Source organism: Jaculus jaculus, chromosome 10 (assembly GCF_020740685.1).
Source record: "Jaculus jaculus isolate mJacJac1 chromosome 10, mJacJac1.mat.Y.cur, whole genome shotgun sequence".
Classification (NCBI taxonomy): Eukaryota; Metazoa; Chordata; class Mammalia; order Rodentia; family Dipodidae; genus Jaculus; species Jaculus jaculus.
This window is the reverse complement of record NC_059111.1, coordinates 94,058,956-94,086,425: the sequence shown is the minus strand read 5'-3', so window position 1 is coordinate 94,086,425 and position 27,470 is coordinate 94,058,956. Positions and strand designations below refer to the sequence as shown.

Genomic DNA, 27,470 nt, shown 5'->3' with positions numbered 1-27,470 from the left:
GGGAGGGGATTTCCTCTGGTGAACACACCAGCCATGCTCAAGGAGCACACAGATAAATCAGGATCAACTTTGTGGGAAGACCTATGAGAGCATGTGTTCATTGTGTTTGATACCTTCTTTATCTTCTTCACTAATGCATTTATTAACCTCATAGTTGAGCTCCTGCATAAGGGATGACACATGGGCGTGTCATGATCGATTTCCCACCCTTCTGTGGGGTACAAGTTCAGAACTTTAAATGTTACCCCCACCTCTTCATCCTAAGAACCCTTCTCTAAACCACTTTCCGAGTGGAATAGTTTGCTTTATGATATTTTCTCTTCTTTTAATCTGATTTAATAGGGGAAATATTACCATGGTAATAGATTTTCATTTTTCTTAATAGGTATTTCTTTTCTAGAGCTCATCCTTCAAGAGTTAGAGCTGCAATATGTCAGTGTTTTGTCTGTTTTGTGGCAAGTTGTATCAACAGTTAATTACTTGTAACTTAATTTGAATATTACACGGAGCATTTGTCATAGATGATATGACAAAAGATCTAAGCAAAGGTAACGGGTGTTTCCTCTGACGCAGGAAGAACAAGGCACAGTCCAGGCCAGGGGAGCAGATGCCAAAACCAAAGCAGGTGTGCGAGTCGCATCTCCAAATAGCCACGAGCCAGACAAGCTGGCTGTGCCACCAGAAATGGAATTTAGGGGTCACCTCTTCTTAGTTCACTCCCAGGCTTCTCGTTCTTCCTCGTTTTCCCCAGGCTGACACTGTCTGACGCAAGACCTACTGCCGGGCTGGTGTCCCTGACTCACGGAAGCCTTCCTTTGCCTAACACCACAGCTAGGTTCAAAAGCGTGGGGAGATGCCCGGAAGCTCACCCAAAGACAAGCACTCTTGCTTGTATCTTTTAAAATAAATTCATGTGACCACTTAGCAATACAGGGTTGCTCTTAAATTCTTCTTGAAATCTACTGAGATAGCCAGTAGATAGCTCGCTGCTAGGATAGTCAACCCCCAATGCCAAAGCCGCATTTTAGAATCAGCTGGCAAGATTACCACGTAACAAAAATATTTGAGAAAAATCAGTTGAGATCGTTTTAATAAGTGGAAATGACACAGCATCTCGCGTCTCCAGGGGCACTGCTCGGGTTTGACAGCATAAGCTGCTGCTATTCCTCAGTGGCTAGGATCAGAAAGAGATTTGGGAAAAGAGCAGCGTTGGTGTCTGCTCTCTCCTTTTAGTAATTTACCCAGCTGTTGACAGAGGCCCACATAGTGAATGAAGAGCAGCGGCAAGGAATTTCTTTCTCCACATTAAGTGTTAGCAGTTCCTTAAATGAATATATATGTATATAATCTTGCAAAGCTTCTCCTTCATTCTTTGGGTTATTTCCTATGTTAATTTATGCAGTGTTAAATTTATGCAGTGTTGAGATTCAGCCCAACAGCATCTACGAACGGAACCTATACAGAGATTGTCAAGGGAGAGCCTGTGTGGTGGAAAGCAGACCCTGTCAGGCAGGCCTCAGTCTCCCTGCACCGAAGGCTCTTTGGTGTGGCTTTGAGCACATTTCATTGCATGGCTGTGATATAGTAATAACACAGGGATGCTTCATCACTTTATTCATTTAGAAATTCAACTTGACCTTGTATTTGTTAACATCTCTGACAGCTGCACGAAGGCTCCGCACCACCTCTGCCACCCTTTGGTGGCAACAGAGTGCAGGCTTACAGACCAGCCTTGCAGCTCTCCTGTGGTCCCCCTTGTCTCCAAGGAGTCACGCGTGTCCACTGGAGCATGGCACTGTCTGTGAGGGATTGGGAGTTTAATACGTGGCAGCAGGGGGTGTGGTGGCTGTGATTAGAGGCTGTGTGTGCTTTATATCTGCTCCCATACAGTCTAACGGCATCTCATTCCCAGCCCTGCCAGGGCCCAGCTGGTCTCTTTCTGTGGGAGAGTCCAACATTGCTGGCCATTTGTCTGATGGTTACCCACGTGTAATTGGTTGGGGTTACAGGGAAGAGCGTGGTTAGAAGAATGCCTGGGCTCTCAGAAGCCCTTCAGCTGTTGTTTTCACCGTGTCGTGCTAGCTACAGATTACCTAGCATATTGTCCCCTGACTGCGTACAATCACATGGCCTCAGGTATAGGAAGAGGCACAGCCGCGTCACGGGGCCTGGGCAGATGGCGTGGTGCTTAAGGTTACCTTTGGTGTGTTGAGATGTACAGTGAATGTGTAAGCCCCGAATGCAAAATACTGCCAGCTCGTGTCACTCACAAAAGGCCGCTTTCTCTGGCGCCTCGGATGGGCTCAGGGCGACTGCTGTAAGTTGTGCACTTCATCAGGGGGGCTGAGGTGAGGAGGTGTGTGTCGGGCACTTACAGCGCTCCCCCCACGTACTTGGAGGGACTTTCACATGGCCCGAGCCACTGGAGGTGAGCCTAGGAGAGAGGCCCTCTGTGCCATGTTTTGTTTTGCTGCCAAAGCTCTCATGCCACCGAGAGGAGCTGAGCACTCCCCTTCGCCAGGCAGAGCCTCCTGCCCCTCTCGCTGTGTCCCTCCTGTGTTCTCTGCACACGCGGAGTTCTCTGTCCCGGTTCAGTCGCTGTCTGCTCTGCTCCCTCTCTTCTCTGTAGCAAGTTTCCTCCTGCGTGTAGTCCTGGCAGCATCCGTCCACTCTTAGCTCCTGTGACCCAGCAGCCTCTTGCCCTTCACTCATTGTTCCTCCTCAGCTGCTTTCGTTGACTTTGCTCGTAATTTTTGTCTCTAGAGACCTTTGACCTCACTTCCCAAACCCACAGCTTTCTTCCAGCTACTCAAAAGTAGCTCACAAACTCAGATTTTAAGGTCCTCCCATTCACCTCATTGTTCTCAGAACCCCTGTGTCGTTCCCCCACACTCCCCACCTCTTGTCACTAAGGTTCCACCGTACCTTGGCTCTCCTCTCTTTTTCTTCCTGCATCTCTTTATGACTGGTTCTTGTTCCCACTCTTCTGTGGTTTTAATGCATCCCTCCTGGTGTTCTTGCCTCTAGATTACGCTCTGTGGGGTCCACTGGGCCAAGGATGTCAGATTCTCATGAATGTTTTTCTGCTATTTACAAACCATCTGTTACATTCCCACTTGTTTTCAGTGGCTAAGAAGCAGCGTGTCACCCTGGCGTCTGTTCTGGCCCTCTGTGCACTCCTCTTGCTGACACCGGAACACACAGCCGTGCACACCCCTTTCCTTGACTCCAGTGGACCAAACTGATTCCTTCCTGTCTTAATCTCCGCTGCTTCTCCCTGCACCCTTCCAACGCGCCCCCTGTTCTCTGTCTGTATTCTACAGCAAAAGTTGATGTGAGGCCCCCACCCCGTCACTGCAGTTGTCCAGACGTGCTCATGGTGCTAGGCAGAGATTTTGAACTGAACACAGCCAGCCTCAGGAAACTGGAGAACAGGAGGAAAGGGAAAATAACTACTGTTTCCTGCTGTGGGATGCACACACGCACACACACACACACACACACACACACACACACACACACACACATTTAATAAGTAAACCTTAGCACATATTTAGCAAATAAATAAAATTAACAGATTATTACCCTGCATTTGTCTCTCATTTCTCATGGAGCACTTAACCTGCATGTAGTGGAAACCCAGTAGGAGGTCAGCTGAGAGCGATGGGTGAGGTTAGCAAGCGGGTGTGGGACGCCGGAGGGGAGAGTGCACCAGTGAGCAAGAGCGAGCCTCAGGCCTCACCTCCCTCCTTCTGGGTAATTTCAAAACCAGAGTAAGGGATCACTTTTTCCTCCTTAAAGAGCTGTAAGGACAGAGGAAGCATTCTCCATGCCCGTCTGGCTAGTTTCAAGCTGACAGTTTTCTGTCTGCCGCCCCAGCCCCACTCATCAGGAGAAGTGCATGGAGAGCGGGAAGCGCTGTGCACCTTGACGATAGACGCCTGCCCAGAGCTGCAACACCAGCAGCTGGGGCCCCGGGAGCCGTCCTGGGTTCTTAGCCAAGCTTCTCCCAGAGCCCTTGGGTTTGACCCCTGCACCATGCCTCACCTGCTCCACAGCCTCCACAATAGCTTCTGCAGTCACTGTGGGCACATTTACAAATGGCCCTGGTAAAGAGGTGGCACACACGCCCCCTCTTCCTCTACCCAGGCATCACTCTTTCCCAGGCTGTCCCTCCCAGATGCTAGTGAGCAGGTCGTTGGGAGGTAAAATGATAAAGCACTGGTGTTCCTTAGAGGTAGCAGTATTCTGAGCTGAGGAAGAACAGGCTTCCAATGAAATAGGTATTTGAGAAGCACCATAACCATCTTCATGCCAATTCCTTGTCCTTCTGGTGGTAAAACTTGTGTTTTCTGTTTCTCTCACAGAGCATGCTGGAGAAGGGAGGATAAAGTGAACATTCAATACACAAAACTCCTTCCACGTTCATTCCAGAGATGGAACATTTTCTTTCCTCTTAAGAAAGTAACCCAGTGAAAGCGAAGACCACTGAACACAAGCACCAGAGAGTGGACACGACAGGATCGAATCACGTTGAAATCAGCAACAGCGGGAAAAGCCAAAGGCCAGCCCAGGAGCAGCCCTCACGGACAAGGCTGGGGTGCCGCGCCCCGCCCGCCATGAGAGCAGAGAAGGACCAGCCCTCTGTCCAACCCGCACTGTCCCCCCAATCCCCTCTAACAAAGCCAGGGGTGGGTGGGGAGACTAACTTATTTCTAATGAAGGAACAAGAAAAAGCACAGCTTCGGGTGGGGGCAACCGTACTGAGTGGAATTGTCTAGGCTGTGGCTTTTTTTTCTTTGATTATATAAGATCAACTTCATTTTAACTTATTATGGTGATCATGCAAGTGAGAAGAAAAGAAGGAGAGAAAATGTACCTTTTCCTGGAATAATGTTTATGATTACAAGAAAGAGAAGGCACTTTTGTCAATATAAAGACAACCTTGGCTTATGCAACCTCTGTACTGAATACTGACAGCTTCACTCACTATCAGTAATAAATCTATTTTCTGACAAAGACTGGCATTGTAGCTGGGCTCTCACGCATTCCTTTGGCTGGATAGATTGGGGGGGAGGGGGGGAGAGACTGACTTATATTGCGGCAAATTTGCATTGCACCACACCCTTCCTCAAAGACCTCCAAAGCTGCCTAGAGACCCCCAGGTGGGTGATGCTGGGAGCTTGTCCCCCAGGTAGGTGGAATTCAGTACAGTCTTTGCAGTTTGCATGAGCCCTCCTTTGTTCAGGTAACCTTGGTTAGGGCCTCTGAAGCTTCCCTCCTGTGAGATGGTTATAAAGAGAAAGCTCATCCTGAAGAGTTTTCCCCCTTTCCAACTTCATGGGTCCTTTCTTGCTAACACTCTATTCTAGGAGGGTTGGGGCTTCAGCCATGGACTCCAGTAGGTCCTGGAAATAGGAGGAGGAGGACAAAAAAAAAAAAAAAAGAACTGTGCTGCCCTGGGTTGTCATCTAGCTGTCTTTTGACATGTAAAATTTTTACCTCTGGGTTTCAGCAAAGTGATTAAGAATGCATGCTCTGCAGTAAGGTGCCGTGTCCTCAGATTCCAGCCTGCTGTCTACCAGCTGAGGGGCCTAACCCAGTCACCCAGCCTCTTGACAACCGCCTCCCCTGACTATAAATCGGCACCCCATGGAAGAATGCGGTAACAGCTGCAATGTTTATGACAGAACACACTGGCTTGTGGGATTATTCAGTAAACTAGTATTTGATGTTGGCACAGACTACCCGCATGCCCAACTACCCTTCCTGTACAGGAGGAAGATGAATGTTCAGCAAAGCAGTTTCCCCCGACCCCCACAAACGTACAAGGTCTCTTCATCAGGGTCCCTCTCCATATCCGATTGGAACACACCTGAGGGCCTGATGGTGAGTGACACTGGATACCCTTCTTCCGTAATGACTGGCTTACTCTGTGATTACTGTTTATTGCAGGGTTGTGGTTTCGAGCCTTTTTTTTTTTTTTTTCTGTTGGTTTGGTTTCTTTTAATGGCACAACAGCCGCAGTGTTCATTTCAGTGTGGATGCCAGGGCTGTTGGTTACTCGGGAGCAGCACATCTCACCAACGGGGGTGGGGTGGGTTGGGGGGGGGAGTTGGGGGGGTGCCCGGCTAACTGCCTGAGAGCGGTAATAGGTACACAGAACCAAATGTTTACACGGTGACTTGCTGTAGTGTTTGCAAATTGTCTAACTCACAAACTCCCTCCTATACTGTTTTGTTTTGCAATTTAGAGCCAAGAACTTGGCACATACCAACCTGCCAGTCTTGCTGCTGGCAGAGGAGAGGCAGCACTGTGGTGTCAGGCATTATAAAGCTGGCTGCATCTGTGTGGATCTGGGGTGGGGTCGTTAAGTTATTCAGATATATGTGATGGCTCCAAGGGAGAAAGACCTCTGTGGGGGACATCAGAGGACACGGTCATGCTTTTTTGTATACTTTTGCAGACCTCTGTAGATGACGTCATAGCTCCATCTGGGCCACCATGAGCTCTTCAAGAACTGCTAGGGAATATGTTCTAATTTATCTCACAGTTTCCTTATTAGGCCACCTTGAATCAGACATTTAGCTCCTACAGGCAAGAATGGAGTACTGACATTGCCACCCTCAAATATCTGACGAACTCAAGACTGGAAATGAGGCAGTCTCTTAGAGAAACCAACAACTAGGAATACTTGTCCACATGGAATGCTTTTTAAAAATTACTGAGTGATCAGTAATCACTGCACCATGGAATTCAGAAAGCCAGACGCAGTGGCCTCCGGGTAGGCTGATGAGACCTGTCAACAGTAGTCACAAGCAACGTTAGCTTAGACCTGCGCCAGTGACTTGGAGTTGGGGGCATGTGGCTCTGTGTGTGACACCTTCCAGCAGAAGTATGATTGCCTTTGCCAGACACCCACGTTTCTGTGAGCTATGGCAGCTGACCCTGGAGAAGTAGGTTCAGGAGCCCAATTATACAACGATGTGACTGTGGCTAATAACAATGTGTTGTATTCGTGGAAAATAAAAGAATTAGCTAGCAGCAGAATAATGGGAAGGACAGCAGTAACTTTGATTCACACCAAGTGAAGTGAAAATCAGGAGTCTGCATTTCGGTTCCTAATCCTTGGAGTTAGTCGTTGGTATTCATCCATTGGGTCCCTTTCTCTCCTTCCCCCAAGTTTTCTCTGTAGCTCTGCCCCTCCTCTCCCGTGTGTCTTTACCCCACCTCTATACCCTTCCATATGATTATAACTTTCCAATGTGGGCCTTTCAGATCTCCCTGAGAGGGAGGTATCAGGTATCCTCCACATCCAAAGAGGAACAAGGAGGTAAGAGAAAAAAGAGCTAAGGATGGGAGGGGGCAAAAAGGGTATAACAATTTTGTTTCGGAGTCTGCATGCTGTGTGAGATGCCCTTTTATACAGATCCTAACAAAGACAGCCAGTGGCCATGTTTGGAGTTACATAACACGATCACACCAAAGTCACATGGGAGGGTACCCAACATTAATTTCTGGTTCACCGGAAGTATGGTTGGCCACTGGGAACCAGTTGGCCTGCCCGTTTACATACTTTTGGGCTGTGGGCTGTCACCACCCTGCAGTCCCTTCCTTGTGACCCACTCTGGTCCTTTCCATTAGCGCGTGGTTTCATGTTTTTATTTATCTATCTATTTGTTCATTTGATAGATTGAGAGAGAGTGAGGCAGATAGAGAATGGACATGCCAGGGCCTCTGGCCATTTCAAATGAACTCCAGACACATGCACCGCTTTGTGCATCTGGTTTATGTGGGTACTGGGGAATCAAACCTGGGTCCTTAGGCTTTTCAGGCAAGTGCTTTAAGCCATCTCTAGCCACACCTCCTCCACATGTTTTGTTGTTTTGGGGTTTTTTTCGAGGTAGGTCTCGATCTAGCTCAGGCTGACCTGGAATTCACTGTTTAGTCTCAGGGTGGCCTCGAACTCATGGCACTCCTCCTGCCTCTGCCTCCCGAGTGCTGAGATTAAAGGCGTGCGCCACCACGCCCGGTCTCCACATGGTTTTTAACAGTTCTGTCCTTTCTGTTCCTGCCTTCTAAATCTTCAGTTCCAGGTTGCTTCTCCTCATGTGGTGATTTCTTATGTTTGCACTTCTTCATTTATAAATCAGGTAAATGGAGCTTTTTCCTCTGAGGGAAGAGAAGGAAAATGGCCATCATAGGTCCAAAGAATTTATTCCGTGTCCATTCTGGGGTGTGCAGCCAGTTAACAGCTGACAGCCACCACAGGGCACACCACCCCAAAAACTGGGGAGCAGAGCGCAAATGCTCCGCTCGCTGCGCCAACAGCGATGATAGCATCTGACAGGGACTCGGCCTCAGTCTGATAGCACAAGCCATCACAGCCATCTGTTCAGAAGGCTTGACGAAGGCCCGCTTCCCATCCTTGAAATGTGAAATGCAACACTGGCTTGGACAAGGCTCTGCATGGGGCCTGATGGGCAGTGTTCCCCACAAACTCCTTTCTCTATCATATTCAGAACCCCTAATCATGGGAACGTCTCTGTGGCCCCAACTTAGATGAGCCATACCTGTGCCTATTTGACTGTCATCCCCAGTTGGGTGGGGGGGGGGGGATGACCCAGGAAACAGCAATGTTGGGCTCTTGGGGGGGATGGCAAGACCTCCCCATGACAGGGGCCAGTTTCCCTATAGCCCAGCCTAAGCCAATCTCTACCACTCCTCTACCATTCTCAGTGGACCGAGGTGATGACCTGAAGCCAAAGTGGATTGTTTGCTGCCTGTGACACAGAGGGACAGGCACCCTGCTTGGTGGCCAGTGCCCCTTTCTTTAGGACAGTACTGTGGCCAAGTACAGTTAGCATACATCACATCTGAGCCCAGAGTTTGGGAGGACCACCTCCCCTGATCCATTCCCCGCCTTGCAGCTGAAGCTTAGACGACCAGGAGGACGGACAGCTTGCGACCGTGTGGCACACTCTCCCTGCGCAGCCGCCAGCTGCCATTGTGCTGACAGAACCCCGAAAGAAAAGCAAAAATCACCAATCAGAAGTGCCCTCCCACTCTGCCTACCTTTCCAGATAGGTCCACCGTCCAGACCATGAAAAAGGAAGAAAAAAAAAAAAAAAAGGCCTTCGAATTTCAGGGGGCAATCTGATATCAAATCCACTTGGGAAGCCAGAAAGTTTTGTCACCATATTTATGCTCTTCAGTCAAGGCAGTTGGAAATTAAAACTATACTGTTCAGCTACCGAAACTCCCTCAAAGCCAGTCAAGTCTAAATGGAAAACAGCTCCGCCTGGATTTAATGAAGCGCTTCCAGCCTCTCACAGTGAGTTTGAATAGGGAAGGCCTCCACACACTTCAAAGATTTTCCAGGAGCCCCCTCCCCCCAAAAAAACTTGACTTCTCTCACCTCTCTGCCCACACTGAAAGAAATCTTCACTACCTCTCCTGGGAGGACCAGTTAGTTCTGGCTGTGGTCATTGTCACTTTGTTGGAAAGGCAGTGTGCTTTGAGTATGACCCTACTTTCAAAGTAAATTAGATTTCCATAATGTCTTTTAAATGCAAATGTGAAAGCCAGAGGTCAGAGATTGTTGCTGGGGACCACTCCACTCTTGCTCTGGTTTTATTGGGGAGCCTCCCCGCTTTTCTGTCAGGTCTGCCAGCATCCTGGCTGCTGGTGGTCCTCACTGGTGCCCACAGCACATGTGGAAAGCCTCAGGGTCTCCATGCCAATACATAAAATCAGAGGCTGGGCAGGCTCAGAGACAATAGGGAAGCTGTATTCTCCAAATCCACGGCCCAGCCCCTTCCCGTCCAACCAGACACGCATGTCCCTATGGCTTCACATCTCATGAAAGCGAGGCCTTCTACTCCAAGAAGCATGCGCACAAAGCACAAAGCAGTGTCATTTCGTGTCAAGCACAAGAGACTGGGCTGCCGAGCAGAGATTCACTTCTGCACAGGACCAACAAACGGGAGCAGAGGTTGAATTACCTCCACATTCTTTTGTTTTGTATTGTTTTTGAAGTAGGGTCTCACTCTATCCCAGGCTATCCTGGAATTCACTATGTAGTCTCAGGGTGGCCTTGAACTCACAGTGATCCTCCTACCTCGGCCTCCAAAGTGCTGGGATTAAAGGCATGCGCCACCACACTCGGCTACCTCCACATTCTTAAAAGCGCTTTCTGCAGCCATTACCTGGCAAATGTGAACCCAGAATAAAAGTGCACCCCTCTTTTCCCCAAGCCCAAGTGCTTTTAACACGGAATTTGGGAAATATCAGTGCCTGGGGCCTGGGTGTTTTTCTTCCACTGTAGCAGTGAATTAAGAAATGCTAAAGCCGGGCGTGGTGGCGCACGCCTTTAATCCCAGCACTTGGGAGGCAGAGGTTGGAGGATCACCATGAGTTCGAGGCCACCCTGAGACTACAGAGTGAATTCCAGGTCAGCCTGGGCCAGAGTGAGACCCTACCTCAAAAAAAAAACAAGAAGAGAGAGAGATTCTAATATGGAGAAGCAGAAGAGACAGTGGGACTCACCTGAGGACCACGATGCTTCAGGGCGTCACAAGCTGTTGGCCAGCCTCCTCATCCCCAGTATGGATGGCTTGCTCATTGCCATAGAGATCAGCATCAGCTCCTATCAGTTGGCCTTTGCTCTGCCTTCGCTTGGACCTGAGAGAAGCGGTTTCCCACCACCAGTACTGCTGCTGAAGTAGTTCCTGCATTGATTCACCGAATCAGCCCAAGTCTCTGGGCATGGGCGATGTTTCAGGCAGTGGGAATACACACAACCAGGCCTGGCGAGGTCCTGGCTGCTCGGCACGTTCTCAGGAAGACAAACCATAAAGAGTGTCGTGTAATAATGAGTGCTATACAGCATATTAAAGGACAAAGGAATGGAGAGTATAAGGAGGGAGCAATTTCAGATTGAATGGTGAAGGTAGATCTGAGGAGACCCCAGAAAATGCCTGAATGTAGGGAAGAACCGTCCCATGAAGATGTGGAGAAGTGCATTCCGACTCAGAGAAAGAGTAAATGCCAACGGTCCTGAGGCAGGAGCAAGGTATACTAGGGGAACAAAATGTCATCATAGTTTGAGAGGCATAAAAACAACAGTCTTGGGACGTGAACTCATAGAGAGATAGGCAAAGACAGAGTACAGAGGGAGGACCCTCTACCTGTAGCAAAGATTTGAGTTTATTCGGAGGGTGACGGAAACCCATTGGATGGCTTCGTACTTAAGCCATCTATTGATCTGACTTATAAATGTCCCTCTGGGGGATTGGAGGGATGGCTTAGAGGTTAAGGTGCTTGCCTGCAAAGCCTAAGGACCCATGTTCTATCTCTCTTCAGATCCCACGTAAGCCAGACGCACAAAGGTGATGGAGTACAAGGTCACACATGCCCACTAGGTAACACAAGCATTTGGAATTCGATTTCAGTGGCTGAGGCCCTGTCATGCCAACTCTCTCACTCTTAAAAGTCCCTCTGGGGCTGGAGATAAGGCTTGGTGGTTAAGGCACTTGCCTGCAAAGCCAAAGGACCCAGGTTCAATTCTCCAGGACCCACAAGAGCCAGATGCACAAGGGGGCGCACATGTCTGGAGTTTGTTTGTAGTGGCTAAAAGCGCTGGTGTGCGCATATGCTCCCTCCCTCTCTCTTCCTCTCTCTCCCTGCCTATTTCTTATCTCTCAAATAAATAAAGGAATTAAAAATAAAATCTTTTAAAAGTCCCTCTGGCTTTGAGAAGAAGTATCAAAGTCTGGGTTAAATAGAAGCAGGGATAATATTGGGCAGTTAGTGCTTTAGTGATCTGGTAAGAAGTAGTGACTTGGATTAGGGTGATAACAATTTTTAAAAAGGAGAAGTCAGATTTAGAAAATACAGACCCAACACTGACTACTACATTAGATGTGGGGTGCAAGGGAAGAATGAAAAAAAAAAATGTTGGGACCAATTTGACAAAGTAATCTAACCAAGGAGAGGCTACATGTGGGAAGTCCTTGAGCAGGCCATGACACCCGAGCCCCGTCCTGCATAGAACAGAGGCAGCTCATCCACCCATGTAGTGGAGCTCGTGTTAGTGATGGTGGGTGTGGCAGTTTGAGGTCACTTCCTTCTACTGGAAGTGAGAAGTGCACCCAGCAAATGTTGGCCGGTAGTTACTAAATGTATCCGAGCACTTTCCTTCCTGTCTCACTCTCTTCCCTCTTGAGCAATTCAGCCCCAAAGGCACTAAACCAAGCCAGGCAATGTGACCCTGCATGCAGGGGTGAAGGGGCATGAGATGCCTGGGCATGATGAGGAGGGTGCCCACTTGTGGTGAGTGAGAGCCTGAGTGGTTGGGGGAAAGGAAGCAAGCGGGAGGGCTGTATCAGTCCAGGAAGATCAAAGGCGGTAGCAGTGGGAAAGTGGTTACATATAACCAGCACGGATCTGGAAACAATAAATGCATGAACAGTAATGGAAGTCAGATTTCTGACTGTCAGATAAGGGAATTACAAATATGGAAAGGGAGAAAAATTGAAACGAATTCTGATTTGGAATGGCAATTGGATTTATTAATGTAAAATTATGATTTTAAATACATAGAGTGAAATAAATATAGATACAGCTATGCATGCATATGTCTGTGTGCATATGTCTATATATTCACACATACAAGCCTCTGCTATGCCATAAAGAGGAGCGGGGACCATCAACACTGGGGTTACTGTGAGCACCCTACATATCCAGATCTTGGTTTTGAAATCCCATCCTTCCCAAGAAAGAACCATAGCTTTTTGAAGAAAGGGCCAACTCCAGGGTCACAGCTAGGAAAATACAAGATTGGAACAAACCTAAGACCATCTCAGCATCAAAATGAGTGACCCATTGGATAACATACACAAGATCTATACAATGCCATGCGTCCAAACAAGAAAGCTCTTCCTAGAATATACAGAGTAATAAAAGGCAAACAACACCACCACCAAAAGTAAAAGGAGCAACAGATTTATGAAATCATTATCCAGTACCATAAGTCCTCCCAGGCGAATCAGTGATGAAAACGAGATAGCAGTGGTTTGGGGGAAAACTAGATGTTTCTTAAATTGCCTCCTGTATTAGTCTGTTTTCTGTTGCTAAAACAAAATATCCAAGACGGAGTAAATTATAAGCAAAAGGGAGATTTATTTAGCCCACAGATTTGGAGGCTACCAATCCATATAGCATGGTGCCGTGTGTGGCAAGGGCCTGTGGCAGACTGCACTAGGGTGGCAATACATGGGGCAGAATCAATCCCTTGGCAGAACAGGAAGCCAGAGAAAAGGACTAGTCCCGCCCTCTCGTAAACAATTATGTCACAAAAACTAACCCAGGTCCCAGATGAGTCATCTTAATCCTCAGTGACCTAACAAGCTCACTGAGCCCCTCCTCTTAAAGGTTCCACACTACCTTTTACATCGGCACAGAAGGGACCGAGCTCCCCACACGCACATCCGTGGAAAGCACAGAACCTCTGCTTACAGTGAGCAACCCCGACACGGTCCATCCGCGTGGAGTGACCAGTGCTGAATGATCCGTACTGGGACAAATCAAGATCAGATCAGACAAGCTGGAGAGGTGGCTCGTGTGAGCACGAGGGTCCAAGAGACCATCCTAGTTCCATCCCCAGGATCCACATAAACAGGTGGATAGAGCCACACACATGCATCTCTAGGGAAGCAAATACCTGAGAAACAATGGAGCTCGCCAAACAAACAAAACCCCTACAAGTTCCAGGACCTTTAAGAGACCCTGGTTCCAATAAGAACAGGGAGAAGAAAGAGGGGGCAGAACAGCCACAACAGGCACATGTACCCCATGCCAGGCACACACATGGGGCCCTATATACATGCATATACCACACACGTCACTCACTCACATCACATTACATATGCACCTGGAAAAAAAAAAAAAAGAAGAAAAGATCTGGTCAGATAATGCAGTGAGAAGAACATACCAGTACTGCTCCACGATAGTCCTGCGCCTCCCCTTTGTCCCAAAAGTATAGTTGTAATCCTGAGGAAATATCAGACACTCAAGCGCACTGTGTGAGAAAAAAAAAAAAAAAAACACTCCCCTGAACTATTCCAAAGTGTCAAAATCGTGAAAGTAGCCAGGCGTGGTGGCTCACGCCTTTAATCTCATCACTCGGGAGGCAGAGGTAGGAGGATAGCCATGAGTTAGAGACCACCCTGAGACTACAGAGTAAATTCCAGGTCAGCCTGGGCGAGAGTGAGACCCTACCTTGAAAAACAAGACAACAAGAACAACAACAAAAAATCATGAAAGTAGCCCAACACAGAAGATGCTGACGTAGGAGGATGGCTGTGAGTTTAAGGCCATCTTGGGACTATAGAGTGAGTTCCAGGTCAGCCTGGGCTAGTGAAACCCTATCTCCAAAAATAAAATAATAATAATAAGTCATGGAAGGGAGAGAAATGAATGAACAAGCAAAAACCATGAAGAACTGGTCCAAGTAGGAGGCGCAGACACACACCTAGCTTGTGACCCTGGACTGGATTGTTTTGCTAGAAAATATTGCACTGGGTTAATCAGCAGAGCCGATGGTCAACCACTGTGATCTCAAGGACATTGTTTCCATTTTGATGCTAGCGTGGTGGATGTTGGACATCATATTGCTAAGTCAAAGACCTCAGGGGAAAATGTTATCTATGCTATTCTTGAAACTTTTCTATAAGTTTTTAAAACATTTCAGAATTGAAAAGAATATATATTTTTATTTATTTATTCATTTGACAGAGAAACAGGGAGAGAGAATGGGCACACCAGGGCCTCCAGCTGCTGCAAAGGAACTCACTCCAAATGCGTATGCCCCCTTGTGCATCTGGCTAACGTGGGTCCTGGGGAATCGAGCCTCGAACCGGGGTCCCTAGGCTTCACAGGCAAACGCTTAACCACTAAGCCATCTCTCCAGCACTGAAAAGAATATATTTTTAGGGCTGGACAGATGGCCCAGTGGTTAAAATGCTTGCCTAACAACCTAGGTTCAATTCCCCAGTTCTCACATAAAGCCAGATGCACAAAGTGGCACATGTGTCCAGAATTTGTTTGCAGCAGTTGGAGGCCCTCTGTTTGTCTCTTCTCCCTATTGCCCTCTGCTTGAAAATAAATAAATAAAAATATTTTTTAAATAGGCCAGGTTAAAAGAAATATACTTTTTTTGGTGGTTTTTTGAGGTAGGGTCTCACTCTAGCTCAGGCTCTCCTGGAATTCACTATGGAGTCTCAGGGTGGCCTTGAACTCATGGCGATCCTCCTACCTCTGCCTCCCTCCCGAGTGCTGGGAGTAAAGGCATGCACCACCACTCCCGGCAAAAGAGATACACTTTAAAATAGAGATAGTGAAGGGATTCTTGTAGAAGAACTAAGTGAAAGGACTTGCTCTAGTTGAGCCATCATCAAGTTATAATTAGGACTGGAGTTGTGGCTCAATTAGAAGAGTGCTTGTCTAACAAGCATAAAGCCCTGGGTTCAAACCCTAGCACTGCATAAATTAGGCATGGTAGTATATGCCTGTCACTCTCATGAGGTGTGAGCAGAAAGATCAGAAAGTGGGTTGAGGAGATCGCTAGTGGTTAAAGACACTTGTTTGCAAAGCTTGTGGCCTGGGTTCAATCCTCAGTACCCACATAAAGCCAGATGCACAAAGTGGCATATGTGTCTAAAATTCATTTGCAGTGGCAAGAGGCCTGGGCATGCCCATACTCAACCCTATCTCAGGAATGGATGGATGAAGTTGTATAAAAGAGGAGGATCACCATGAGTTCAAGGCCACCCTGAGACTACATAGAGAATTATAGGTCAGCCTGAGCTAGAGTGAGACGCTACATCAATAATACAGCTTCTAGAAATACTAGAGAAGCATGGCTCCAAAGCCTCAAATAAGGTAACTTTTAAAAAAAATACCCCCAAAGGACTAGAGAGATAGCTTAGCAGCTCAAGTGTCTGCCTGTGAAGCCTAAGGACCCAGGTTCAATTCCCCAGTACCCATGGAAGCCAGACGCACAAGGTGGCATATGTGTCTGGAGTTTGTTTGCAGTGGCTGGAGGCCCTGGCATGCCAATTCTCTTCCCTTCTCTCTCCCTCCTTCTCTCTCTTCCTCCCTCTCTCAAATAAATAATAAAATATACCTCCAAAATAACCCAAGCTGAGAGAAAATGTTAATAAATTGAATTACTTTAAAACCTGAAGGTTTTTCCATCAAGACACATGAAGAGAAAGAAAAGGCAAGCCCTAAGAGAGAAGACATCTGTGAAACGCAACCAATAAAGAAACAAAAAGAGTTTCTATAAATTAATAAAAAATAAAAGATGGACTGGAGAGATGGCTTAGCAGTTAAACACTTGCCTGTGAAGCCTAAGGACCTCAGTTCAAGGCTCAATTTCCCAGGACCCATGTAAGCCAGATGCACAAGGTGGCACATGCATCTGGAGTTTGTTTGCAGTGGCTAAAGGCCCTGGACTGCCCATTCTCTCCCTCCCTCTCTCTCTCTCTCTCTCTCTCTCTGTTGCTCTCAAATAGATAAATAAAAAATAGACAAAAAAATTTTTTTTTTTTTTCTGGTGCAAGCTGACAGGCTAATGCTGAAGGCAGCTGAGTTTTACTGTCTTTCAAAATTTTTTAAAAGATAACCAAGAAGAGGAATGAACAAAAGACTGAAGTAGCCATTTTATTAGATGCAAATAAGTAACAAGCATATTCAACACTATCACTAATTAGAAAAATATGAATTAAATTCACAATAATTCCAGAATGGAAGAAAGTAAGAAGATAGAAAATACTGAGTGATGAAAAAGATAGGATGCTTCTAACACATTGCTGGTGGAGGTATAAATCCATGCAATCCATTAGGGGAAAAAAATTGGCCTTCTTATTAAAACCAAATACATAAGATATGATCCTGGGCTGAAGAGATGGCTTAGCAGTTAAGGCACTTGCTTGAAAAGCCCAAGGACCTGGTTCAATTTCCCAGTATCCACATAAGCCAGATGCACAAAGGGGGCACATGCATCTGGAGTTTGTTTGCAGTGGTTAGAATCCCTGGTGTGCCTGTTCATATTCTCTCTCTCTCAAATATTTTTTTTAAAAAGATATGATTCTGCAATATTCTTTCTTGGTACCTACAAAGTTGAAATACTATGAACAATAGCTAATAACTAGACGTGTATCCTAGTGTAGCAGTTACCGTCTTGTTGCTGGGACAAAACATCTGACCAGAAGCAGCTCATCGGAGGAAAGGATTGATTTCCCCTTACAATTTCAAAGGGACTTTTCATCATGGCAGAGAACACATGGCAGTCGCAGGAGGCTGGCTGTCACATCTAAGGCCTCGGGACCCACCCCCTAGTGACACCCCTCCTCCGGCAAGGCTCCACCGCCCCAAACCGGCACCAACTGGGGGTTAACATGAAGCTTTATCACAAACGCATGAGGCTATAGGAAGCATTTCACATTCAAGACACCACATTGAGTTAAAGGGAGGGGGGGTAAGTGGCTGGAGGCCTGGAATGTTACACAATAAGATCCAATGATACGAATGAGCGCACTATGGCTGTGCTTATAGATATGGGTGGTTCTTACAAATGATATTGAACAAAAGCAAAGTCAAATACTAAAGGCTATACTGTGTCCTGTTCATACACACCAGTGTTTCAGAATTGCGCCGGGTGTAGTGGCGCATGCCTTTAATCCCAGCACTCGGGAGGCAGAGGTAGGAGGATCACCGTGAGTTCGAGGCCACCCTGAGACTCCATAGTGAATTCCAAGTCAACCTGGCCCAGAGTGAGACCCTACCTCGAAAATCAAAAAAAAAAAAAAAAAGGATGTTTATGTAGTGAGACAGTTTAAAACCTAAGGAGGTGTTATAAATGGACAGCAGTGACCTTTCTTCAATTTTGCAGTTTCCTGATGGGAAGGGGAGACAAATGGGGCTTCCGGGATCTTGCTAATGGTCGGCTTGTTTGCCTGAGTGGTTAGTGAATCTATTTAATTTGTTTGCGTTGAGACAGGATCTCACTTCTTTGTCCAGGCTAGCCTGGAATTCACAGGCTTAAGAGTCCTCCCATACCCTGGGCTCCCTGGGCTCTATAGACTCACATCCCATTGCCTGGCTGGTATTTCTAGTAATTCCTGGTGTGTGATCATCACTGTGTTTTATTTTTATATATACTCCACAGTGAAAAGGGTTGGAAATAAATGTACACAGGTTCAGCGATGTCCCTATGGCCGAGTCACTTCCACTCCCTCAATGACAGGTGCTAGTAAGCTGTACTCTGAGCCAGGCACTGTACAGAGCTACCTCCCATTACTATAATGTCATTTAAAGGTACTTTAGGGCTGGAGAGATGGCTTAGCGGTTAAGCGCTTGCCTGTGAAGCCTAAGGACCCCGGTTCGAGGCTCGGTTCCCCAGGTCTCACGTTAGCCAGATGCACAAGGGGGCGCACGCATCTAGAGTTCGTTTGCTGGAAGCCCTGGAGTGCCCATTCTCTCTCTCTCTCTCTGTCTGTCTTTCTCTCTGTGTCTGTCGCTCTCAAATAAATAAATAAATAATTATTTAAAAAAAAAAAAGGTACGTTAGCCGGGCATGGTGGCGCACGCCTTTAATCCCAGCACTCGGGAGGCAGAGGTAGGAGGATCACTGTGAGTTTGAGGCCACCCTGAGACTCCATAGTGAATTCCAGGTCAGCCTGGACCAGAGTGAGACCTTACCTCGAAAACCAAAAAAAAAAAAAAAAAAAAAAGTACTTTAACCATTGTCAATTTGCAGATGGGAAATGGAAGCTTAGAGGTTCAGTAATTTGCTCAGGGTCATACAGTGACAAGTAGCACCCAGTCCCGCCCGCCCTAGAATCCTGGCTCTTACCTGCTGCTTGGATTCCCCTCTGCACATGCCCCAGCCTGATTCTAGAATGATCCTTAGCACCCCCTTAAGGTTCAAATTCCATTCCCTCCGTGTGTATGAGCCAGTGCATTTGTTCACTAAGTACCGCGTGGATCCTGAGTCAAAGCCATGCGATGTGTGCAGTAACGCAGAGTTTCTGCAAAAGTTCCTGGAGGTTTCAAGCAGAGGAAGAAAGACTGGAGTGCCTCCAGCCTGTGGCTGATGCTAATTTTGCTCACTGGGGTCTGTCAGACAAATCCCCTACTTCCTTTTTTTTTCTTCTTCCCCTGAGCTCCAAGACAGCTGCGTGACTACATCCAGCTCCCTCTTGCGTCCGCCTGCCACCCAGGAAGCAGGAGATGCAGATGTAGCCTGACTGTGTCTGCCACCGAAGGGGGCCCCAGGTGGGCCATCTGGGGACAGGGGCCTAGAGCCCAGCCATTCTAAATAAAACCCCCAGGTCCATGTGAATGCTGGCTTCCCTTCCCAAGGTCTTCTGAGGAGAAAAGATTGGAAGGAAAGTAACAGTTGGTCTGGAACTTTCCGGCTCCATTCAGTTGCAATTTCTCACTGGTGTGTTGGCTTCGAGGCTGGGCTGCTCCACAATGCAGACAGAAGCAGCTCAGTGGGGCACCACGAAATATTAACCAACCCAGCCTCTGCCACCTGCGTTCACCAAGCGCCCTCTTCTTGTTGCTCTTGCTAGATTCAGCAGAAGACACGCACATGCATGGAGAAAATAAAAAAAACCCAGAACACTCCACACATTCCACATTTCTCTGGATGATTCTGGCCAAACCCTCTCCCTTAAGTTGTCCCAAACTTCTAATGATTTGCAATTTCCCCACCTAACCCTCAACTCACCCAAACTCACTACTCACAGACCACCACGTTCCTTTCACTGGAGCCTGTGAACCCACAGATTCCTTCCTCCCTCACCCCCTAATCCTTCCAGACTTCCAGGGGGCCATCCATTTGACCCTGACAGCCCTTTAAAGCTAGGAGAACTTGAGACAATCCTTTGTTTTATAGACAGCTTGAAGACACATAAATAATGTCCTTCGAGTGGGCATTACTGGGCACTAAAAAGGTTACAGACAGTCTATAATATCCTTCAGGAAAAATCCCTATAAATCTGTAGAGGGTGATATAGAAGGGTCAAGTCTCTTCCAGTTCTCATTTCTATAACCTCTCACTTCAGGGTGTAATAAAATGGCTTTGTAGACGACCTAAGAGTTAACACCTTCCTTCCTGTCAGACCTTGAGTTTGTTCAACCAGAAGGTAGACAATGGCAGCTGCTTCTCACCTGCCCAGAACTGAACCTTTGTTAACCTAAACCACTTAGAGTCATTTGACTTCCCTTGACAGGGATTGGCTAAAGAGCAGACATGTGACATGATCTTAGCCAATGAGGGTGGAAGGGATGGCTGTCTGGTGTTTCTGGGAAAGTCAGTGATCCTGGAATGACAGGCGTGCAGACATGGAAGATGGCAGAGGAAAAAAAAAGAAAAAAAAGGAAAGCATCCAGTGTATTATGATAATGTTGACCTCCAGAGTTAATTCTAATTAATTCTAGGACTCTTTGTAATGAGAGCAGTGCTGTTTTCCTTTTTATATATGTGGTTGGATGAGATTTGTTGCGACCTTGAGCTGGAAAACTCCTGACTGGTACACCTCCATTTAACAACCATTAGCCCCCGTCTCCCCCCTCCCCTCCACACACAGTTCCCCTTCCATCACCAGGGCACCTGAATCAGCTAACTTTTTCCTTCGCAAGGCTCTGGGGCTTACTGATGCAATGGTTAATCTTCATGGGCAACTTGATAGGATTGAGAATCGCCATGGAAACACAACTCTGGGTGCGTCTATGAGGAGTTTTTCAGAAAGCTTTAACCAAAGAGGGAAAAACCCACTCAGAATAGGGATGGGGTGTCATCCATGGGCTGGGGTCCCAGACAAGAAAAAGGAGGAAGTCAACTGAGCACTGACATCTCTCTTTCTGTCTCTGTCCCTTCCCTTTCTTCACCCCGAATACACTATGGTCAGCCATCTCACACTCAGGCCACCAAACATTCTATGGCATGATAGAATGTACCCTCAAAGTGTGATCCAAAATAGCTTTCCACAAGGTCCTTTGGGTATTTTGTCGCAGCAACAGGTACTAATACACCGATATTTTCACAATTTCCCTGCCTGAATCTCCTTCTCACCATATGCTTAGTCAAGGTTAGACCTTTAATCTCTAGTCACAGAAGAGAACTTGTTACATGAAGTCCTCAATCAGCTCTAGCAGACCCACGTGAGAAATACGCAAGAGACATGAACAGGCATTTCTCCACAGAAGTTATCTCAGAAGCCCATAGGCATAAGGCAAGGTGCTCTACATAAGTGATCATGCAGATAAAAGCAAATTAACACTGCACAAGATATCACGTTACACTAAAATGGGTACAATTAAAGAGAAAAGGACAGGGCTGGAGAGATGGCTTAGAGGTTAAACGCTTGCCTGTGAAGCCTAAGGACCCTGGTTCAAGGCTTGATTCCCTAGGACCCACGTTAGCCAGATGCACAAGGGGGTGCACGTGTCTGTAGTTTGTTTGCAGTGGCTGGAAACCCTGGCGCACCCATTCTCTTTTTCTCCCCCTCTTTCTCTCTGTCATTCTCAAATAAATAAATAAAAATAAACAAAAAAATTAAAGAGAAAAGGACAATAACAGGTATTGATGAGGACTAGGGATATTAAAGCTCTCACATACTGTTGGTATGAATGTAGAGTGTCGTGACTATGGGAAACAGTCTGGAAAATAGCAGTGGATTATACATGAAGTTATCCTGTGACACAGCAACTCTACTCCTAGGAATATATCCAAGGGAAATGAAAATATCGTCCATATGAAAACCCTCAACCCAGGGCTGGAGAGATGGTTTAGCGGTTAAGCGCTTGCCTGTGAAGCCTAAGGAGCCCTGTTCAAGGCTCGATTCCCCAGGATCTGGAGTTCGTTTGCAGTGGCTGGAGGCCCTGGTGCACCCATTCTCTCTCTTCCTGCCTCTTTCTCTCTCTGTCACTCTCAAATAAATAAATAAAAATAAACAAAGTTAAAAAAAAACAACCACAACACAGACATTCATTAAAGTATTCATGATGATTTTGGGGTGGGGGTATAGCTCAGTGGTTGAATGTTTTGCAAGGCAACTGGGTTTGAGCCCCAGCATTGAAAAAAAAAATTTTTTTTTAAGATATGCCATCCAAGTCTAGGGAGCTCACTTGGTTTAAGTGCTTGTTTTGCAGACATGGGGACCTGAGTTTGATCCCCAGAATCCACATTAAAGAACAACAACAAAAGGCCAGGCATGGTGGCACACACCTTTAGTCCCAGCACTCAGGAGGCTGAGGTAGGATTGCCATGATTTTGAGGCCACAGGGCTTCTTAGCCATCCCCCCAGGGGTTATGGTGTCAATGTAGGGTTTTTTGTTTGTTTTCTGTTTTTGTTAAGGTAGAGTCTCACTCTGGTCCAGGCTGACCTGGAATTCACTGTGTAGTCTCAGAGTGGCCTCGAACGGTGATTCTCCCACCTCTGCCTCCTCTGCCTCCTGAGTGCTGGGATTAAAGGTGTGTGCTACCATGCCCAGCTTCAATGTAGTTTTGAAGGGGATCCACCAGTTCCCAGCACCTGCCCTCCTTTAAATTTTTATTTATTTATTTGAGAGCGACAGACACAGAGAGAAAGACAGATAGAGGGAGAGAGAGGGAATGGGCGCGCCAGGGCTTCCAGCCTCTGCAAACGAACTCCAGACGCGTGCGCCCCCTTGTGCATCTGGCTAACGTGGGACCTGGGGAACCGAGCCTCGAACCGGGGTCCACAGGCTTCACAGGCAAGCGCTTAACCGCTAAGCCATCTCTCCAGCCCACCTGCCCTCCTTTAAACTCAGCTCTCCAGCAGGAGTGTGCTAACTTCGTCCCGCCTGCCCCAGCTCAACATGCCTCTGACCTCATGACTCAACTCCCTCCCCTCCCCAAGCCCTGGGCATCTTAACTTTGTATCATGGGTATTGGTGCCCATTGTCTTGGCTGTGCCCTTTACCCTGGACCACTTTATACATCTGTGGCACATGTGTGCACAGGCTTGCGTCCCAGCAAACCATATTCTGTTGCAGTCAGGTTGGCATTGCTGCCAGAAAACTTGCCTTGACCAAGAGGAATTTGTGTGGGGGGGAAGGGTTTATTTTAGCTTACAAGCTTGAGGGGAGGCTCCATGATGGCATAGGAAAACGATGGCACGAGCAGAGGGTGGACATCACCCCCTGGCCAACATCAGGTGGACAATGGCAACAGGAGACTGTGCCAAACACTGGCAAGGAGACCCTGGCTCTAACACCCAGAAGCCTGTTCTCAACAATACACTGCCTCCAGGAGGTGTTAATTCCCAAATCTCCAACAGCTGGGGAGCCTAAATTTATGAGGAACACCTGAATCAAGCCACCACATGTCCTCAGAAGTTCTGTAAATGTCTCCCCGCAGACAGCAAAACAGCTCTGAAAATAGAAGGCTTTCCTCGAGTCATGCTAGGACCAAGGTCTTTGCTAGGACAGTGGCATGCTGTGTTTGACAGGCTGAGCAATGACGCTTAAGTGCACAGTCTTTCCCCCTGGCACGTCCCCGTCCAATTTACTGTGGATTCTTGTCACGAGCCCAAGTCCACAGTTGTACCTCCTAGGCCTGTGGGACTGACTGCTCCTTCCCTCAGCCAGCAGTGTTCATGAACACATGTGGTGTTTCAGCCCGCCTTGCCATGCCTTGTGTTGGCCTGGATGGTTAAACTCACCCCCCCCCCCATAGCTGCAGGCTTTCTCTCCTCGAATTGGTTTTGCACGCACCTCCCAAATTAGTATCATCTGTGAATTTCATCACTCCATGTTTACTCTGTTTCTCCCTGCTCATTAACGAGTTGAAGTGTAAGACTCTCTCTACCATAGCAGGAGAGAGACAGATCCCGGGCTGCCGTGAGTTTCGAGGGGAGCTACGCTCCCTTGCCAAGAGTGGTAGGCCTCTGCTGAGATGGAAGAAAATCTCAGAATGCCTTCAAAGCTGCTTGGGAGGTCCCAGACTCAATGAAAGACACTGACAGGTCTGCCTGTAGCTCTGGGTGGCCTGACCCGTCTTCATGGGCACAGTGGCTCTCTCTAGACTCGAGGTACCTTAACGTCTTGGTACTGGACACATTCACTGTTCCTGGCCCACAGGATCCTTCTTACATAGCTAAGAGATTTTCCATCTTTGACGCCCCTGTCAAGATTGCAGATCTGTAAGGTTGATATTGATACTGTTAGCCTTTACATTCCTACCCATGATCCATTCTAAGGGGATGGTGGTTTGTGTATATGGAGTGAAGAGCCGTCCAGTTATTTCTTCTGTGTACGTTTTCTTTAGGAAATTAACTCAGACCCTCTTGTAGCCTTGTGCCATCAGGTTCTAACCACTGCCCATACCCACCTCCTAAAGTGCCTGTTGGTGAACTTAAGATGCCATCTGGGTAGAGATGTGTATGGGAAGCATGAAGCCCAGAACCAACAGACTGAGAGGCCAGCTTTGGACTGAACCGGCAGCATGGTGGGCAGATTGGGGGCACCATTATTACACACATGTGTTTTTAAAACTTTTTTATTTATCTATTTTATTTATTTATTTGAGACAGAGAGAGAGAGAGATAGAGAATGGGCACACCAGGGCCTCCAGCCACTGCAAACGAACTCCAGATGCATGTGCCCCCTTCTGCAGCTGGCTTATGTGAGACCTGGAGAATCAAACCCGGGTCCTTAGGCTTCCCAGGCATCCGCCTTAACCGCTAAGCCATCTCTCCAGCCCCACATGTGCTTTTACAGAAACGCTGCACGTGAAGCTGCCCGACCGTCTTCTTCCTCTCGGCCAATCCCTTTTGGAGGGAGCAGCTGAGTCCTTACGTGCCCCAAGTGCCCAGTGCTGTTTTCTAGGTGCATGGCTTGTGGCCCCTCACGCTCCGTGGCATTTGTTGGCACTGATCACAGCCACATGCCATGGATGTTAGCGGCAGCCCCGCCCGCCTCCTCACTCTGCTGACAGTCTCCCTGTGGGCTGGGGGAAGGAAGGAGAGAGGCAGCCAGGGCAGAATGAGGTGTAGAACAGGGAAGGCAAGAGGCAGGCGGCATGTGCAGAAGGGCAAAGGAGGCGGATCTTTGGAGAGTGGAGCAGAGGTGGAAGAGGAAATAGCGAGAAGTCAGCAGCAAACCCACATGCTCCTTCCCTCCCCAAATCTGCCATGACAGCCAGACCATGCTTTTCCACGGGGTCCTCTGGGCTGGCGCTCTCTCTCTCTCTCTCTCTCTCTCTCTCTCTCTCTCTCTCTCTCTGTGTGTGTGTGTGTGTGTGAAACAGACATAGGCAGGCAGACAGGCATGGATAGCTACCTTGATGCTATCTTCCAGACTGTGACCCTGTCCCCTCCTGCCTGCTCTGGGCATCACTGAATCACTGATAATCTGATCAGATCAGCTGTGAGTCACCCAAACTGAATGACTCTCGTTGGCATTTTTTGTTCGATCAAACTTGAGCCTTCAGCTTTAAAGGGATCTGTTTGAACATCTCAACAATGTTTTTTTTTTTTTTCTTTTCTTTTCTTTTTTTTAGCTGTGGCTGGAGGAGGGAGGAACAACCATTTTTCATGCAGCTCAAACTCAGGCTAGCCCCTTTTGGTTTGAACACACCCCAAACAGCCTGGGCCAGGCTCCTGGGCTGTAGTGGGAAACTCGTCTCTGGACTCTAATCTCTCCCTTCATTGTGGATCTGCCTGGCTTGTTCCAACCTAGGGTTGAACAAAGAGCCATGAGGAGTCACACACACTGCATGGGTGTCTTCGGGAATGAGTTGTCACCAGCTTTCATCCATGGGGGGGGGGCAGGAAGCTGACCCTATCTGCTGCCCATCACCCAGTGTAATTTTCCCACGATGTCACCCCACTGATCTCAAAGGGATACCTACACTGCTCTCCGTCTCCGTGTACAGGTGACCAGCACCTGCCCCACCCAGCTCTGCACCCCACGTGTCCTGTGGCCAAGCAGGTGTGGGGGTTCATTTCCACCTCAGGCACTTATAAAGTTGAGCGGGTTTCTACTCTGTTCCAACCTTAGTCTCCCCGTCTACAGAGTAGGGCTGAGTGAATTTACCCTGTGGAGCTGCTGTGAGGATTCAGTGAACTCATTCATCATAAACTTCTTTGGACGGTGTATCCCGAGAACATAATACATGAGCTTCTATTTTTTTACTGCTTCCTGTTTCCCGCTGGGCCCCTCTCCTTTGGAAGCCTTGCAAGTGGTATCAAACCACTCCCTCGTCCTGCCCCCTGCCCTCTTGTGAACCCCAGCTTCTAAAGCCAAGATCTGCCTTTTTTTTTTTTTTTTTTTTTTTTTTTTTGAGGTAGGGTCTCACTCTGGTCCAGGATGACCTGGAATTAACTCTGTCATCTCAGGGTGGCCTTGAACTCATGGAAATCCTCCTACCTCTGCTTCCCGAGTGCTGGGATTAAAGGCGTGCGCCACCACGCCCGGCTAAGATCTGCCTTTTTTTAAGGACATTATTTATTTATTTATTTGAGAATGACAGACAGAGAGAGAAAGAGGCAGATAGAGAGAGAGAGAATGGATGCACCAGGGCCTCCAGCCACTGCAAACAAACTCCAGATGCAAGCGCCACTTTGTGCATCTGGATTACGTGGGTCCTGGGCCATCATGCCTCGAACTGGGGTCCTTAGGCTTCACAGGCAAGCGCTTAACCGCGAAGCCATCTCTCCAGCCCAAGTCCTTCTTTTGATCGTGCTTCCTTGTCCTCTTCCTGGTCCCCGCCCTCCTTCCCATCGACACAGGTACACACAGAGGTCGGATCTGGAGCCTTGGCCTCTGTTGTTGAATAGTCAAAGGTCCCGGGATCTAAAACCAAACTTCCTGCAATTTAAAATCCTGGTGGTACCATACTGTGCACATCAGACTGTGCAGTGAGCTTCTCCATGGTCTATCTTCTCTGTTCCCTACTTCTTCCCTATTTGCTCTTTTAAAATTCAGACAGTGGGCTGGAGAGATGGCTTAGCGGTTAAGGCTCATGCCTGCGAAGATTTAGGACGCAGGTTCGATTCTCCAGGTCCCACGTAAGCCAGATGCACACGGTGATGCAGTGGCTGGACGCCCTGGCTCTCACTCTCTCTGTACTTTCCCTCTCTATATCTCAAATAAATAAAAATAGATAAATAAAATGTTAAAAAAAATTCAGACAGTGGGCTAGTAGGTGTGTGTGTGTGTGTGTGTGTGTGTGTGTGTGTGTGTCTGATCAGAAGTAACTTAGGGGAGGAAATCATTTACCTTGGCTTGCAGTTCCAGAGGGCAGAGTCCATCATGGTGGAGAAAGGCTGGCAGGGGCAGAAAGCTGGCATGACATCAACAGGGAGGAAGTAGAAAGAGCAGGAGAATAGCAAGTGAGGCTGCACTATCAAACCTCAAGCCCTGCCCCA

General features: G+C 47.7%; 1 protein-coding gene and 1 pseudogene across 4 annotated transcripts in view; both read left to right on the top strand.

The window, feature by feature from the left end:
- The window catches only part of Chchd3 (coiled-coil-helix-coiled-coil-helix domain containing 3), a 290,084-nt gene extending 285,063 nt beyond the window's left edge, over positions 1 to 5,021 (top strand). For all 4 annotated transcript variants that reach the window (XM_045161122.1, XM_045161120.1, XM_045161121.1 and 1 more), the window contains one exon: positions 4,368 to 5,021. In XM_045161122.1, the coding sequence (XP_045017057.1) occupies positions 4,368 to 4,396 (29 nt within the window). In that variant the 3' untranslated portion in view covers positions 4,397 to 5,021. The remainder of the gene's footprint in view (positions 1 to 4,367) is intronic.
- A 631-nt stretch (positions 5,022 to 5,652) lies between these two features.
- The window catches only part of LOC101600247, a 66,696-nt pseudogene continuing 44,878 nt past the window's right edge, over positions 5,653 to 27,470 (top strand).